Source organism: Trichoplax adhaerens, genomic scaffold (assembly GCF_000150275.1).
Source record: "Trichoplax adhaerens TRIADscaffold_1 genomic scaffold, whole genome shotgun sequence".
In the NCBI taxonomy this organism is placed as follows: Eukaryota; Metazoa; Placozoa; class Uniplacotomia; order Trichoplacea; family Trichoplacidae; genus Trichoplax; species Trichoplax adhaerens.
In genome coordinates this window covers 11,892,840-11,911,951 of record NW_002060943.1, presented here as the reverse complement: position 1 = coordinate 11,911,951, position 19,112 = coordinate 11,892,840, and the positions used below count along the sequence as shown (strand labels likewise).

Below are 19,112 nucleotides of genomic sequence, written 5' to 3'. Positions count from 1 at the left end.
ATTATACTGTATATAATATGGTATAGATTGGACCGTATATTTTTTGTGAAGGATAAGAATGCTTAATTTCCACCACAGCGAAAACCAGCATAACCTCTTATTAGATTATATAGTATTATATTAGTAATAGTACGTTCATACATTGTTACAAACGGAGATTTGTAACGAGGAAATTAAAAATACGAGTCTACTGGCCTACTTACCTTCTTCAGCATTTGCCTGCAGTGACTCAAATACTGACGATCTCCTATCGTCGGGAGGCTATAGTAACTATGTATCTCTCTCTGACTAAACTATGAAACTTAAATTTTACTGAAATATAAATCATTTTATACTTTCCTACGTTAACATCAATATTAGCATAGCTTAGATATTAGTATGAAACTTACTGCTATCTATACAAATAGGTATGAAATTCTAGATGACAATAACATCAATCAATACTAAGCTATGTTATCTATTTTAAAACAAGATAATGAGCTTCACTAGGAAAAGTCACTTTGCGACAACATGCTTATTAATTCAGCCATGGCTTACAGCAGATCTTCTGTAGTATTTACGCAAAGATCGTATATAATACTAGTAGGTTTCCTGTTTATACATTATAAGTTTATTCTCTTAGAATTATTATGAAAATTTATTAATAGATATATATATATAAGAAATACTCTTGATAGTGTTACACTAATCAAAAAATAAAATTTTTTATTATACTTCTAATTTCTATCAGAAGCCTGATAAAAACTGCGTGCATCATTTTTTTGTTACCTTTCCTATTTCTGGGAGAAGCTTACAGGAATATACGATTTACTATAAATTTAATGGTATGCATGTTCGCATGTTTACCTTAATAAGTGTATGATTGATTGGTATTTTACTGTTCTAAACTTGTTTTAATCTAAATAGTTTAAGTACAATGATTAGATAATTATGATCATAATATGACAAGCGTGATGATATAGTCTCCACGAGTTCATCTAGTGATGTGTATTTTAGTTTTTCATCTCCAACAGCTACCATAACGTGTACAAGTGTGTAAAATGTCTAGTACAAGTTGAGCAACTTACTCGGTCTTACGTATTGTATGCACGCGATTACTGCACTTGGTGATATCCTTAACAGATACTCTATGGCTATTATTTGAGGTCAATTTTCTGTGTTATATGGTATCAAAACGTAAAAAAGTAAACCCCATATATTAATTTCCTGACTATAATGGTTTGTACATTCTGTCAAATTGAGGAGAAAGGCAGCACCATTTGATACGATTCTTTCTATATCAATTATAACTTGTTATTGTTATTTCTATCTTGAGATTATTCAATATTTAGGCTTTTCATATATTTGTGCATAATACCAGCGCCATATCAGAAGTATCTCTTACAGGTACAACGTTATACTATTGACATTACGCGAAGTGTAATACTGAATAATAATTATAATTATACGTATTATCTACATACCTTTAGTATGAACCTTATCAAAGCAGCAGTTACAGCTAGTTTAAGAATAATTGGGTATAATTTCTACTGTTACGTCTTTAGTCATGAATTGACATGATAATAAATATAAAAAAGTTACCATGTCATTTAGCGAATGAGGATGGACACTACCAGACCGACCCTGCAGATATTATATTTAACATTAATTCTGGTACTATAAACATTATTAATAAATTCTCCTAATAATATTGAATTAATTAAATTTATTTGATATAGATCAGACCTGTCATATTAATTTTATGTTACACATTATAACTTCGTAAGATTACAGTGTCTAGCAAAACTACAGTAGTTATAAAAGGGGTCCTAAACCAGTTTGATGCAGAGTGGGTCAACAGCAGTCTTGCCTATCATATGACATAATTTTACAATTAAAGTACTGTCCGATTAGACAGGCATTACAAACTTATTTATCACTTATTGGAATTCTGTGAGTGGATGCGACATTTGATCGTATGTACAGTAAAGTGGATTAAACATGTTTATTATCAAGCTAGACTATAATCATATCTTATTCATTATTAAATGCTGTAGTCCAGTTAGTAGATTTACGGTATCTAACTAGATGTAAATAATTTTAAATCCTTTCCTTCCAGTCGAGGCTATTGCAGTTTTAATCATCATGTGTTATAATTAGGTAAGTAAGCTACGACGCCGAATTACTTGTAGATATAACCGCCTTCTGTAGATAGCGGACATATAACAATCTTATTCATCATCCATGTGATAAATTTGTAAATAAAGCTACGATGTCTAACTAGATATAAAGTCGTCATAAACCAGTTAGCTTAATGGGGCAGGCCTATTAAAATTCTATTCATGTCATACTACAATAATATGAATAGATTACGATGTTTAACTAGATGTAAAATAATCTTAAATGTATTCTCTTAATATGACAAGCTTGTTCAAAATTCTATTCATTATGTGTTGTAATTCTGTATGCAGATATAAGCAAATGAAGATATCTAACAAGATATAAACAGCTTTAATTCTATCGCATGACAGAGTAAGGACTTTAAAATTCACTTTTTGCTACAATGATATAACCATGTTACGATATCAATCTAGATTTTAAATCAGCTCTCAACCCCTCGTTTATACAAAAGAGATCTTTTGCCAACCTATTCATTGTATATTATAATTATGTATCGTATATTACAATATCTAACTAAGCGTAAAGTGAATATAAAATCTACTCTAGCTGTCGTATGCAAACTAGCGGTAGTGTATCTGTCCTATATAGATTTCAACCATATTGTTTAGAAGTAGAAACAGTAAGATTAATTTAATGAGATAGAATAAATAATGCTTTATTTTATTATTCAGATAATGATTGGCACTCATTAATTATTTCTATTCACACATCAATCGCAGAATATATTAATCATGTTCTTAATATAAATACATTATACAGAGAATAGCATGTTATGTTGAGAGGAAATACGTTGCTAGGTGACGGCATCAAACCTATGGAGACCAGATAACACCAGAAGTATATCTTGCATGTAATTAATATTTTCCTGTTACTGGCGGATACACATGACTCTATTTTATACCTAATATATTATTTAACTTTGATCTGCTGTAAATATTAGTTAGGAATAATAAGCAACTTTTTTAACTATTAAAAACACTAGATAAAAAACGTTCTATATAATATAAATTAAGTTAAATTGATAGGATTACTTACAAGCGTAGAGATCTGTTCGAGAAGCAACTGCTCTTCCTGGAAGCTAAACTGCCGACTACGGTACTTTAGCTAGAAAAATCATCATCTATAATTTAAGCCTATAATAAGCAGAGCCAGCTGAAGAAGATAATTTTTCCCCTGTTTTCAAGCATTCAATTAAAGTGTAATTGCTTTCTCTATGATTTTACATTGGGCCAATTTTTCACTATGAACCAAGTGATTTCGTATCCTAGCTATAAACAATCTCACACAACGATGGTAACAAACGAACTATATTCACGGAAGAACAGCAGGACTTCAATAAATCAACATGATCTATCATGTATGGGTAAATCAAAACTAGAATCCATACGCCTTCAAATACAAAAGCGGCTAGTGGCGGAGAAAGATCGTAAGTTAACTCATCTACTGCAACAGCAACATCAACAACAATTACTTCATAATCGTGTTATGTTGAAACCGTTAAATGTTTATAAGAATATTGAATCTGTACGAGCATTTTTTGCTGAAAAACGAGCCAAACAATCAAAATTTAATCAAGGAAAAACTTTAGTAGCCATCTCTTCTCACGATATGGATATTGATCGTGATACTACCAATCAAGATCTCTTAATATCTAACATTAAAAACAAAATTGAAAAATTATCCAATTCGCGATCTAACTTGAGAAAAAATATCGTCAACAACAATGAGAGAAATCTCGTTAATAATTCGCAACAGCACCAATTTAAAGACACAACTAATCGATCCAATCCTTTACCACCTATTCAAACGGATAGAAATAAACATGATAATAGTCGAAAACGCCGATACAGAAGAAATAATAACAAGAAAATTGTTGTAGATGAAAATCAACAACCTTCATCCAAGAGCAATAAATATCCTGTAATTGCTCAATCAGATCATAGTGATGACGAACTAGAGGATCTGAAATTAGGTCATATTAAGAATATTCGTCGCAAAAAGCTTAAAAAAGAAATCATACGACGATTAAGTTCTAGGCAACTAATACAACAGGATTCATCTAATGTATCAATGGATAGTGGTGGTGAATCAACGTATCAAAATATGGTTGTTGATGATATTAATAGTGGCAGAAATAGTTCTAATTTACAATTTTCAACTAGACCAGAAGTTATTCCTGTAACTTCATTAGAAATTGATAATAACAAAATTAAAAATCAAGATCATATCGACAGTCCTCAGCCTACAGAAAAATCGCAACCGATTAGGCAGCATAAACACTCTAAGACAAAGAATGTATTCGATAATGCCGTTAAAGCAGTGGATAAAGCAAGCGAAGTCGATCGTGATAGTATACTCGATCGGCAAAGTAAAGCAAGCCTAGCAATCGTTTCGTATAACGAGAATGAAAGTAGGCAACAAACACCAGAAAGTAAATTAGAAATTCAACATATTACAACAGCTAAAGCTAAGAATATAGCAACCTCCAAATTACAACAAGATAGTCAATCAGGATTAGATCAGTCTGGACCAGTAGTTCTATCGTCTTACCGTCTACCGGATAATATCGATCATCAAACTAATTCGATAGCATTGGTATCTTGTCAGATTTGTGGGCGTAAATTTGCAGCTGATCGTCTTGAAAAGCATCAAAGTATCTGTCAGAAAGCCTCCAATAAAAAGAGAACTGTATTTGATACCAGTAAACATCGAATACAAGGCACAGAAAACGAGCAATATGTAAGCAAGATTAAAAATCAACCACAACCAAAGCCTAAAAAAACAAATTGGCGAGCGAAACATAACGATTTTATACAGGCCATTCGAGCTGCTAAAGCTATGGAAGCTCATCTCGCTAATGGTGGTAAAATATCCGATCTTCCACCGCCACCTCCAAGTGAAAATCCTGATTATGTCCAATGCCCACATTGCCAACGAAAATTTAACCAGACCGCCGCAGAAAGGCACATACCAAAATGTAAAGACATCAAAAATCGCCCAGCCCCATTTAAAAGAACGATCAAAAGGTAACCCACAAGCAATCGTGTTGGGATGAGACGCAATAAATGCTTACGGTATATCCAGAAATGTTTACTATAAAATTTGATTTTTGCTATCCTTCAAGCTCAAAAGATTAAAGAACACCCTTGAAATTTTATCGATTTATATTATTTTATTTTATTAGGTAATCTATTTAACTTTATCTTGGTTCAAGACATTGTCATAGAGATAAATATCTTTACTCATATATATTTAAATATAATTTTGGACCTTGTCCGCAACATATATATATATATATTCATAGACGTATTAATAGTGTACATACATATGAAAAACATAAATGTATAAGGTAAAACTTTTCAACCAGCTTTAACATTCATTGTAGTAGGCTGTATCATTCTAATATTGATCTTAAAACAAGCCTATGACTACTAATAGAAGATTTCCTCCAATCATTGTAATAAATATAGTTATATTGTAATAGAAACGGTGAAATAAAATGTTTCATCTTTATCCATTTAGCTAAGGTTACAATCGAGAATTAGTGCTTAAAGTGGCCTAAATAATCATTTGTTTTCAATGTACTACCGTATGTACCGGTTATCGACAATAAATCGACATGATTTGAGAACAGTGAAAATTTCTAGAAACTACTTGTAATCGATTTATTACGGTATTCGAATCATAAGCTAATTGAGACCTTTAAGCAGATCACTTCCCATCACATTCATAACTACACATACGAATATGATGGATATTGTAGATATTGTCTTATACAGCTTTGCGTAGGCTACAGCTTAAGATTGAAGCCTAATATGCCTTGGATAAGTTTCATATTCAGTTTGATGATTTAGTGATTAAGTCCACAATCAGTTAACGTAGAATTTGTATCATTCCTGAGATAAATATTTACTTCCTTCAATCTCACTTAAGCGATTTTACTTCAAATTGTAACAGAATGGATATGTATAAAGCAGAAACAGGCTTTAAAAATTGTCCTAAATAATAGATCAGTTAATGCAAATGTTAAAAAATCATAATTAAAAGGTTACTGATTAAGATTATTTGCCTATCAGGTTATATATCAAATAACATTGTGACAATTCAGATTTGACCAAAAGTTTTATTTGATAGTTTTGAGTGCAATTTATTCTATGTGCAAGTTTACCTTAAACTGAATAATAATTCTAATTCAAAAAATATCAATTGCAGCAATCCAATAAACTAAAGCATCTCTTATTAATGATCGTACAGTATATGCAATAGTTAAGATTTATAGCATTCATCAGAATGCTATAATGTCGTGAACGACGATGTGTCTAAATAGTGTATGAAAAATGTGATGTAAATTACAACTACTGTACTTGTCGCGAAATATGGAGGATATAACTATATCTGATAAATTTTCATTTTATTTATCAATCGCAAACTCGTTAAATTACTTAATTTTTTTACAATCTGGTAAAACGTATGCCATGATTTCTATCCATAAAATTTTACCTATCTTATAGTATGGGCTAATCGTCTAACATAGCTAATAAAGCTGCTATTTTAACATCTTTCGCAGCCACGGTTTTCTTTAACTAAATCAAACAAAAAAAATTCAGTTTTTGGCGAGATTATTAATAATAATAACATAATATTATTAAGGAATGAATCAGTATTTCCTTACATTTTCATTATCTTCTTCTAGCTGATTTATTCTCGATAATAATAATTCTACAATTCCTTTAATTTGATCCGTGGATTCTTCTAAAGGTAAAGACAGATAAGTTATTATCTTAGAAAAGCCAGTTAAACTGTATTTCGATGATGATACCTGCTATTAATTTATCTATATCAATCGTTCCATAATCCATTCCGTGGCTACGTGATGCATTGGTATAATCAGTTGCACTCTAAATAAATAATATTCAACAAAAAAGAAATAGCAGTAGCTATCTTTAATATAAAGCTGTGCAACATAGACTTTATACGTGTATGCCTACTATAAATAGTACAATAATATTATTCTTACCAAATCGAAATTTTGATCGTCGGTCGAGAACTCGAAACTAACGCAAACATCATCAAAAGTAAATTATTATCCTATTCATAACTTAATGTTAGTAGTAATATTGCAGTATTTAATAATTAGATTACCCATCTGATGAATCTGGTAAAGATGTATCAAGGGTTGTTCTAGTATTTCTATCACTTTTAGGCACGATAGGTATATGCTCTCCATTATCTAATTCCTAAAATCGGCAATATTTCAACATTTTATCAAATGTAATAAAGATATATTATATAAAATAAAGATCTATGTATATGATCAGTTTTAATTATAAGACGACAACTTACGTTACGTAACCAATCAGGGACTTTGGATCGGGAATTTGAAGCTGATTGTGAGCCCAATGCTAATTTTGGAATACTATTTTCACCATGCAATTTAACCTATTACATTTTGATAAATCCATTAGCAAATTTATTAAATTGTTATGCATCAGCAAGTATGTGAAACAACTATAATTTGTAGTACTCCTACCTTTTTGCGATCATCTTGTAAGCGATCATTAGTGATATCAATCATGTCACTACTTGGGATTCCGGAATCCGAACGTATACCTGCTGAGGATCTATTATCACTATTGCTGGTACCTAATAATAAACTTGGATCTTCTAAACTTTGCTCCGCCAACAATGTAACTGAAAAAAAGTAGTTAATTGAAATTATATATAATACATCGATTACATTATTTCTCTAAACATGAAGAAAACCGATGGAATTTTATTTATAATGTGCTCATATGGCTTAAAATTAGTTATTATAGCTTCATCATGCTTTCATGTTAGAATTATACTCTGAAAGACTACAATAGCCTACGCTATTATTGAACTATGTGAGATGACATTAATAAAATATTACATTCGAGAAGTATCGTTCGATTTATTTCTTTCGCCCGAAAATCATAGTATTGAAAGATTGCGATATTATTTAATATTACATATACATACAAAGAGAAAATGAATATATCCTATATATCTTAAAAATGTTACATTCGATGAGATTAAAATTTTCTTTTACATGCTTTACATACTTATATCTTCAGCATCTGATGAGGTGGAATGGTTAGCTCCTTTAGCTACTTTACGAGTATTTAATACTTTTTCTACATTGGAAAAGAATTCACGAATGAAATGATCGTGTGACTGGTATAAATACTACATCAACATGAAGATCTACCTTAATGAAATCGTTATAAGGCCCACGTAAATCATTATATTATTTAGTTTTTAAAACTAAAATAGTAAAAGATAAATCTAACCTGCAACAACAATAGTATGCCAGTAATTACAGCTTAAGCTCGATACGTGATGAAGTGATCCAAATATCGGTCTAGGATGAGTCCATCCGTTATTGACTCCTTTCTCTGATGGAGGTAATATAATGCCTAGCCTGCCATCTTCTGCCCAGCCACAAGAATACAATTGATTTCCTACAGCAATAAGGCAACGACATTAGTTCATTAGACTGGCGAAAAAATTGTTAATCAGTTGAAAGTATCGATCATGTTGGTGATCATTTATACCTGTTGTAGCGATGACGGTAAAAGAATCACCGCAGGCTACCTTATGAACGATTTTACCACTTAATACTCCTGAAACAATAGTTGGATTTATAGTTTGTTTAAAATTTCCGATTCCTCTTTCCCCACATTTGTTAGAACCCATGGTAATTAGACGGCCAAATTCTAGAAAGGATACAAAAAATAAAGCAATCTCAATCCACTTTACTTGGCTTACCTTTCTACAGCATTTTGTGAGAACAATCTAGGAGCTAGTGATAACTCTTAAAATATTACTACCAGGAATTGCCGAATTGACATTCAACCATTTTTCTACCGAAATAACAACTGTCATCAAATGTAGCGTAGTTACTCATGTTAATACTAGGTATATCTACTGTACATTCTGGCCGATTCAGTAATGATTCTGTTTGTCTCTATCATTCTACCTGTATACGTTATTTACTGGGTTTATATCGCTAAAATTCTGGTTTAACAAATACTTAATATTGTTGTTCCTTGAATATGCCTGCTAATGGATCAAATCTGCTACTTTAGTTTCAAATTAAAATTAGCACCTAAACTAACTCAGAAGTGATTTAGAAATGATCTACTGTGGAAATTCGCAAGTCTTCTGATACTAATAACCAAATTTAAATTGAATGTAATCAATAGAATCTAGCAGCTATGTTCTTAACACTCATACAAAGTGAAGCATATACTAAAAATTATATTGGTATTCTATTTTTGGTCATTTATCTCGTTTAGCTAAATCAATTAACTTACTATCAATTAAAGCCGCATGTGATTGTCCAGCGGCGATATAATTAATGTCGTATCTGTAGGTAATATAGAAAATCAGAACTGCTTAATTTGTATCTATAACCACATAAAATGAACAAGATCTTCGTATAGAGATATTTCAAAGTGTTCTCTTTTAGTCAAATAAAACTCCATAGCACCTATTAAGAGCGCGCACCGCCATGGGAGTAAGGCTGCAATGCAATGTTGAGGTATGCTAAAGAAGAATAGAGAAACGCTATTAATTCTATATAATAAGCAATGCTAGACGAAGAGGATGTTCTAGCTCTTGTATGATTAAAAAGCAATAACAACCATCTAGTCGCGATTTAGGCTATCAAAATCAAATTTTATTAGTCGATCTAAGCTCGAACTTTTAAAAATGATCTAATAGGATCAAGCTTAACAGTAAATTAAGAATATTATTAAATTTCGATCCATTAAAATAATTACGTACTCGGGGTTTATTTCTCGTAATTGTATTCTTAGTTGAATTAAGGCCTAATTGGTTATGCTCATTATTTCCGAAAGCTATTACTCGACCAGAAATTGTTAAAAGAAAGGAAAAATCCGAGCCACAGTGGACTGATTTTATTAATCCTTTGCCTGCACTTGCAATTTGTAGCTAATAGAAATAGATTATATTATTACCGTTATTACTTAACCAGAAATAGAACAGGCAAACTTGATTTATCTTTACCTTTTGTGGAGAAAAGTAATCGTCTTCAGAACCAAGGCCAAGACGACCTGAAATGTTAACCAGAAACATTTAAGTTGAGGAATAAAATGAATTTAACTGTTAATCGAACGATCAGTATTGTCATATAATACTATCAATTATATCATTAAGCTAAGCAATAGATCGCAAAGAAATGCACTCACCGAATTCTCCGCAGCCCCAGCTATAAACCTCCTTATCATCTTTAAAAAGAGTTAATAATATCAAACTGTTAGCAATTTAGCTATTTTCAGCATTGATCATCCATTTTAAAAATAAGAATGTACCTGTTAAGGCTAAGACATGACTTTCTCCACAAGTAATTTGAGATATTTTTATATTGCTAAATAGCTCAATAGCTGTTGGAGATAGAACATAACCATCATCGTCTTCTTCGTTTTCTTCATTTTCTTCAAGCCCCAAACAGCCATAATAATTTGAGCCACACGAATATAGGGCGCCATTGTCTATTTGCATCAATACGGTACAACATTTTAGCATCTTTATAAGTAGGTGGAATGGAAGTTAGAGTGTCCTTACTTTATGGGATGAAATCATTAAAGAAAATACCTGAAAGAAAGAGAGTAAATTCATCACCGCAAACTGCTTGTTTAATGACTTCGTTATGAAAGATTTCAACACGCTTCGGAACCCGGTAAGATGCTTTATCGGAATGGCCCAGTTGGCCAGCCATTTGTTGGCCACCTTGTGTGTTCTGTAATGGCATCATCATATAAATTTAGGCTATGATAACTGAATCAATACGGATAGATATTCAAATATTACAATTATATTATTATGAATATCATCATTTTACATACAGCCCAGGTAAAAACGCCTTTCTCAACTGTAACAACAGCGTAATGTGTCTTGCCAGCAGATACCTAAAATATAAATGATTCAAGATGATATTTTAAGCTTTATGATGAAATTACATGATGTACTTGTATTTGTAAGTATTGCGTCCAAATGATCTTATTCGTAACATATGTAAACCTTGTTAAATATGCTACATTTTATTTTGACATGGTTAGGGAATAGAAATAGTATCAACGGTTACTGCTTGAAGAATTGGATCAGTAAGATATGAAGATCTAAGCGGATTAACCTGTGTAGCACGGTCTTCGCCCTTGAAGATGTTTAATTTTTGTGGTGTAAATTTTCCACCTCCCCAGTAATAGACCTACAAAACGATTCAATCAGAGTAAATAGACTACTGATACATATACTATTACTGAGTATGTAGCCGCTAAGATTTATTAAAAGCTTCTTATAGAATCGAGTAGGGTTAGAACTTTAATGTTAAACGATTGATTTAGAGTTAAAAAAAAATATTATTTTACGTCGCTTTCCGTTGATATAACTACTGGTACTGGCTCAGTAGCACCGGAATTCGATGGCACCCTGAGTAAAAAAATGTAATTTAGTCCAAAAATTTCTGATCAAAATACTAAAATATCAGCAATTAGAAATCGCAATATGATGCTAGGATTAACTAACAATTGCTAACGGTATTAGTTTTGATTATATTTGTTATTTGTTACCGTGGTATTTTGGAAGACTGCAAACTGTTTATTTTTTGATCGTATAATCTATAAGCAACGACAATATGTTTTAAAAGGGTAGAAATATCGGTAATTTTAAGATGTAATGATAATAATAGTAGCTTAGAAACTGCAGTTAACACCAATATTTAACATTCTGCAAGGCAATCATCATCCTACTCTCTTCTTGATGACAATAAAGGATTTTTAAGCGTTTCCATCATTGATGGGCGTTGATTAGGATCCTAGAACATTGTATCCCTTTTAATTAGCTACCTTACTCAAAATAATGAATCTAATCATCCTGCATTAGAGTATACTGTCACTGTATATATTTACGAATAAGGCTCATGAATACTATATTTAGGTAAAGTTTTAAAACAAATCGTGGCAGCTAAGATCTTATTAAAATGTTACTTACTTTGTGTAGTAAGAGATGAATTAATTCGGTTATCTCTTCAGAATACTAGAAAAAGTTAAAATTGAAAACTATTAGTATTATCATAATTTTGCCATTCTCATATTGAGTAGAGGCCTTGAATGATTGGCTTAACCTTTTCGTTAATGTCTTTTATTTCTCCTCGGACAATTTCAGCCGCAAGTCTTAATTGATTCTATGTATATGCAAAGATAGTTTAAGACAATGAAGAAGCAGCGATAATAAAAGTCTAACGGTGTTGAGAAATTTAGAAATGGTATTTCATCTGTTATACAGTTCTAACACAACTCAGAAAGTTTAATGATTATCCATGTAAGAATCTAATATAGTGGAGAATATTGGCCTTATATTTCACAATTTGTAAAGGGTAATTTTGTTACCGTGGCATTAAATGTCTTCGATAAAGTTAAAAGTTCGTATAAGACACATCCAACGGCCCAAATATCACTTTTCAGGTCGTATCTGTTGAGTTCATAGCCAAGATAAGTCATAATCAGTTTTAAAATACATGTCCATTTGCATACTAATCACATATTAATCCAAATGGATATGTTAATATCGGCTAAATGATCTAAGTATCGTATTTCTGATCGTATATGTACGATTGATTGCTAAGACAAATTGTAATCAACTTTGAAACAAAAATTGTAATATATCATAATGGATTGAAATAAGTATAAGCATTGATTATATATATATACGCATATTATTGATTATTAATATATTGTTATAAAAATTGGTCTTTGAGAATATTACAATCATAACTTGTTATAATTACTAATTTTACTTACGGCTCTCCTCTGACTAATTCTGGCGACATATAATAAGGGGTTCCAACAATCTAATAATGGCAACATTAAAAGACCTTTATGAACCTTACAAACGGTAGAGTAATGAATTTGTTCATTTTTGTGGCGTAGATAGCTGATTAATAACAAGACCGAAGGTAAATAGTCATTTATTTTATGTTTCGTGGGTATTATACTTACAGAAGTTGCTAACCGATTCTCGCCATCTAAAACTTTAGATATACCAAAATCTCCTAATTTAACAATTTCTGATTTTGTCAGAAAGATATTCAAGGTCTTGATATCCCTATTACAAAGTGATTGAAGAAATAAACCTCCGTCATAATTAATAAGTTAGTATTAAAAAATTTTGTTCTTAAATATCAAAGGATTTACTATCGCTAGCAATTACAAAATGATACAAAAATATAAGTATCTTTGCTAGTGCATATGTAATATATTACTGCAAAGTTACTCTTTAATTGTTATAATTTTGAATTTAGTTAAAAAATACCTTGTAATACTTGATCACTAAACTCATTCGAAGAATCTTTGATTCTTTATTAATAAATCAAGTGCTAGAAACTAAATTATATCGATTTTATTATTTCTAGCGATTGCGAAATGATGAAGGGGTACATTATATATTATCTCTATGCTACTTATATACAGGTCTTAACATTTCTGATCAGACGAAAAGAGCAAAAGAAATAAAATCCATTACTGCTAACAAATTGGGTGCTGTAATGTATTCTATTGCTTATTTTATGGAGATCTTGGCATCCCTGATGCTACAGAATCATTATAGAGTAAAGTTTAAACTCTCAATATACCGAGTAATTGCAATGTATTTTACTACTAATTTATATTATAAGGCGGAAAAAGCATCATAATAATTAGAAGATTTGATAGTACACAAATGCATATAAACATATCACATATATATTAAGGATGTTATTCTGGCTCAAACCTGTGTATAACGTCAAAATCGTGAATATGAGCTACAGCAGAAACCAGCTGATAGAAATACCATAAAACAACCTACAATAGGTTATTACCAAATCACGACTTTAAATAAATGCAAGATTAAAATGTAGCCACAAGTAGAGAGATTGGATAGATAATCACTTAAGGTAATAGCTAAATTTTATAAGATTAAATTACTGAATTGAAAGTATCATGATGATTTAAACTTTAAATAAAAGTACTTCTTCATCTAAGAGTTGACCACTTTCTTGAATTCTGATTTTATCATGCAATGTTCCCCCTGAATAATGAGTAAAAAAGGTTGTTCTCAACTCTAAAACTATTTGTTAGCAGAATCAGTCTAGTCTTAAAATATAATAGATGATAACATGATGTCATGAAAGTGACTGTCTTTGCAAATTTAAACAATCTAACGACTATTTACTCACCATTAGCATATTCCATTTCGATAAAGAGAGATTCGTCATCAATATAGTGGTTGTAATAAGTCACAATATTGTCATGATTTAATAGAGATAAAATCTCGATCTCATGGAGTGCGCTATCTTCAACATTTTTACTCGATCTGTGTAAATTAATTTCCTTCCACACAACTAGCGAATTATCCTAATATTGAGCAAAATTGATCAATTTATGCTATAAATTATTAGCTCGAAGGACTATAACAATAACAGAATCAATTTATGATTATAGCTGCTACTCATCGGCCAATTAAATTAATTTTTACAGCGTTACATTGAATCCCTAAAATATTCATGAGATCCGAATTGAAAAATTCCATTCTCATTTTCTACTATAATATAGTAGGCAAAACAGGATGCAGTAAAAGAGCTTAATCTTTTACTTCTAACTCTAGAATAAATGATCTTTCACTTAGTTGCTACTTTGTACCAATAACTGGATTTAAAAATATGAAGTAGCTTTACATAAGATTTATTTTGAACTTCTGATTAGTCTACTATTAAGACTGCGACAATTTGCAATTTGTAGTAAAACATTATAGCAGAGGTACTACAGGATGATATTGTGATGATATTTATCTTCGACTTTCGCTAGCAAGCAGCTGTATTGAGTTGATGGCACTAACTGGATTTTACTAACTGTAAATAGAACTCTAACTATAGCTGGATATACATACACATCGATAGATTTATATACTTGTAACGTAGCATTTATGTTTATGGTCAAAGTCAGGAAATAATGATGGCTAATTGAAATATTCACTGAAGTTGAGTTATTAGTGCTTTTGACTGGATATAAAGCTAGATATTTTCTTATACAGTTTACACCTAGTTTTTATTTTTATTTGCAGTTATGGATTATTATCGAAGAGTCAGTAATCTCTGTTATAACACTAATTTATGGTTGGCCACATACTTCTAGATCGCTGAACAATGCAGTTTTACTGAATGTGGATGTAAGTTTTGCACGCTTAGTAAGGTTATGGAGATGTATGTCCATTTAGACATTGTTTCATTAGCTAATCTATTAAATTAGCGTAAAAGTATGTTGTCCATATTCGATGTAAGCGGTCTGATCGCTTCCTTAACACTAAAACTGTCACTATGGAAAGGTTCATTTACGCAAGGATGTTATCCATATTCGACGTTAGCGATCTGATCCCTTGCTTAAGACTAAAATTACCACTATGGAAAGGCCCATTTGCGTAAACTGTATTTCAATAAAACAATCTAATCCAACCGGACGAAAGGGTTGATATTATTGAGGACAAGATTTTGATTAATTAATTATCCATTGCAATTAGGTTATTTCTGGCATTTAGAATTATGATTTTAGTGTGTTAGTATTGCCAGTTATTTCTAATCATGCATAGTCGAGCAGATTTTTATTCTACTACGGGCGTATGGAAGATATTTTAAGGCAGTAAGACTTTGACTAAGATCATGATAGTGAAAATCTCGTTGTGAATTACAACTAGAGTAAAATTAGCATTGCGATTTAAAGATTTGAATCATAATTCAACAGGATGGATAGTGAAATAGGACAGATTGACCATGTTGACTATCAATACTGACCATTTCCAACGACTGAGGACTCTACTACTGATAGTAATAATAACACAAGTATCTCGCGAATACAGTAGTTCGTATCCTATTAAACTTTTAAAAAGGCGTACAGAAAATATACAAGATTATATGTAGGGCTGTAGTCTATAACTCTCAAAGTAAGCATATCGATAATGTATCCAAGATTGAATTAAGTTCAATTTTCAAAATTTGCTTAGAATCGTAAAAGTTATGACATAATCGATCAATTCAAATAAATGACATTTTATCGCTATTTCCGCGTTAAATTTCATCTGTTTCTTGATCCCATATTATACCAGTAGCAATTATCGTTTCAATCGATTGTAGATATTTCTGGTACAACGATAGGAGTAATAGCGATATTCTAGAATTGACTACTTAGTCCTTACTTCCGCTTTTCTATATAGTGCTGCTTCGCCAAAAGCTCCTCGACCGAGTACACGGACAAACTGATATTCTTCCTGATCGTTGCTCAAAGAGTGAGCGGAATCGCTCATGTTATCCTGGGTTAATATTCTCTCCAAGGATTTATCCAATTGGTAACTCACTAATTAACTCGTACTTGCTTGTATTTTTCCTCTATTGGATTAGCAATTTTTAATAAATGGTTTGATTGTTGTTGTTCATGTTTTGATGCTCTATTCTCACTATTTACTATTGGGACTGATTGATTAATGTAGTAAGATTTTGAAGGGTTCTGTAGATTTTACCTGAGGGGACTGGTAGTGAAACTCCTCATACAACGATTTAGGCTATAGGATATAATACACATGACGAAATCCTTTAATAGTTTCTATGCATTAACATATTTATAAGCAAGAATTTTAAATGTTTCTATTGTCTAACTACAATTATACCAGATTGAAAACGCCTACCAGAAAAAAACCCCTTAGTCAATTATTTCACTCTTCTACGTGTAATGTTCATGAACCTGTGACTATGGGTGCTAATAACAGCATTTTAAGAATCATGATTTAAAGTTTTTAGAAAATAGTAATGATAGGATGTAATCAGTAGCGAAAGTAATAAGTAGCGATGGTCATCATGTTCATGGTGGCGTTTAGAACATTTCGAGTGTATCCAACTTGCTATTGAATGCATATTGGTTTGCAATTTTTGATCAGAACAGGTTGAAATAGACGCCAATCGTGCAAAAATCTTCGTACTAAATTATTCAACTCTTTAGCTTGTAATTGTTAAAACTCTACGAATGCAGATGATAGTAATCTTGAGAATCGCTGTTTAAAGTTAGTAGAAAATAGCAACTACTGTATAGGATGCAATCCATAGTAAAAGTATAGATTAGCTGGTTACCATGTTCATGATGGCGTTTAGAATATTTCGAGTATATCCTACTTGTTATTGTGCACATTGGTTTGCAATTTTTGATCGGTACAGATTGAAATAAATGCCTATCATGCAAAAATCTTTAGAACGTAATAAATTACGCAATTCCTCTGCTTGTAATCTCATAGTAACTATAAGATGCAATCAATAGTGGAAGTATTGAGTAGTTGTGGTCATCATGCTCATGATTGCGCTTAAAACACTTCGAGTGTTTACAACTTGGTATTGAATATACAGTATATTGGTTTGCAATTTTTGATGGGCAAAGATAGATATAAATCGCTAATCATGCAAAAATCTTTATAATAAATTAGTCAACTCTTCTACTTGATATCGTCATAGCAGTTATAGAATGCAATCACTAGTAAAAGTATTGAGTAACTATGGTCATTATGTTCACGATTGCATCTAGAACATTTCAAGTGTTTACAACTTGCTATTGAATGCCTATTGGTTATAATTTTTGAAGGGTAAAGGTTGAAATAAACGTCTATCATGCAAAAATCGCTGTACTAAATTACTCAACTTTTCTGCTTTTAATCGTCGTAACGCTGTGAATGGAGATGGTAGTAACATTGGGAATCGCTATTTACAGTTGGTAGAAAATAGCAACTATAGGATATAATCAGTAGTAAGTTATCATGTAAATGATGGCTTCATAACATTACGGATACTGTAAATAAAATTCTATTAGACTACGTGTATTCGTATCATATTGATTGTACCGTGAATTATTTATCGATGTGCTGTATTTATTTAAAGTCCGGATGTGATGCTTAGGTACAGTATTTTAAACCATCTTTGAGTATAGTGCAGTATATCAATTTAGGGTGTAAAATTTATATATGTGTCCAGTACATTGCATCATAGTTTCATAAAGCTTTACATCCCTATTTATAAATTCACTTACTGAACCTTGTATGTGTCAATCCATTTAAATCTCATTATCTTTGTGTCAAAAGCATAAAAGTTTAATTATACCCTATAACGTTTAAACTTTCAAAGATATCGATACAAACATTATTGTATAATAGAATAATTTAATTAATTTATATAATAATAACTATAATTGAAGCGAAAAGGCATGTGAAGCCATAGTCCATTCATAATTTTACAGAAATGTTTAAAACTTCACCAAGTCTGATATATTCATAGCTAATTTGGATCATTTATAATGTGCAATAAATGTTTATCTTCATCCAACTATTTACAGTGGACGATAATATTGTTGAAATGATTGTGGTATAAAATATTCAATTGGAGAGTACTCATATAATACCTGGCGAATGGAATAGATTTCAATACACAAGTATATTGTCAATAAACCGTTAGTACTGTCGTACTACTGGAGTATACCGTAATTGGTAAAGGAATTTCTCAGGTAGCTGAGGAATGAACGCTTGACAAATTCTTGTTTAGTTCGAAAGATATTACAAATTAAATACATTATTTAGAGAGTTCTATTGCAAATTATTTAACTTTTCTAAGTTTTTTTGAACTGATACTTTGTAAAAGTCGAATATGTTCTCCACTGCTACACGGGCTGTCTGGATAATCTTCCTAAACATTGGTATCTTTATAACGCCAGACTGAGAGGATATTCCAATTACATCAAAGCTTTTGTTATCGAGCACTACTGCAGTTATGGAGTTGGATGTCTACAGGGTTATAGGAAGTGTAGTAGTTAATAACATTGTCTATAAAGGCATAATATGAGTTATAGCTAGTA

General features: G+C 31.2%; 3 protein-coding genes across 3 annotated transcripts; 1 reads left to right on the top strand and 2 right to left on the bottom strand.

The window, feature by feature from the left end:
• Positions 1-4,761: 4,761 nt before the first annotated feature.
• TRIADDRAFT_17177 (uncharacterized protein) lies at positions 4,762-5,160 on the top strand (the record flags this gene model as incomplete). Its single annotated transcript, XM_002109033.1, has 1 exon — positions 4,762-5,160. A coding segment is annotated over one exon (399 nt), but the record flags the coding sequence as incomplete, so codon positions are not given.
• A 3,306-nt stretch (positions 5,161-8,466) lies between these two features.
• TRIADDRAFT_20215 (uncharacterized protein) lies at positions 8,467-11,413 on the bottom strand (the record flags this gene model as incomplete). Its single annotated transcript, XM_002108312.1, has 10 exons — positions 8,467-8,642; positions 8,736-8,897; positions 9,498-9,550; positions 9,920-10,123; positions 10,190-10,259; positions 10,395-10,433; positions 10,518-10,697; positions 10,801-10,945; positions 11,052-11,114; positions 11,339-11,413. Coding segments are annotated over 10 exons (1,167 nt in total), but the record flags the coding sequence as incomplete, so codon positions are not given.
• A 537-nt stretch (positions 11,414-11,950) lies between these two features.
• On the bottom strand, positions 11,951-16,533 carry TRIADDRAFT_49830 (uncharacterized protein; the record flags this gene model as incomplete). The annotated part of the gene is made up of 10 exons (XM_002108311.1): positions 11,951-12,019; positions 12,196-12,240; positions 12,329-12,388; positions 12,594-12,675; positions 13,005-13,054; positions 13,203-13,308; positions 13,972-14,042; positions 14,210-14,268; positions 14,417-14,594; positions 16,426-16,533. The coding sequence occupies 10 exons, from the start codon at positions 16,531-16,533 to the stop codon at positions 11,951-11,953; spliced, it is 828 nt and encodes a 275-aa protein (XP_002108347.1).
• Positions 16,534-19,112: the final 2,579 nt, after the last annotated feature.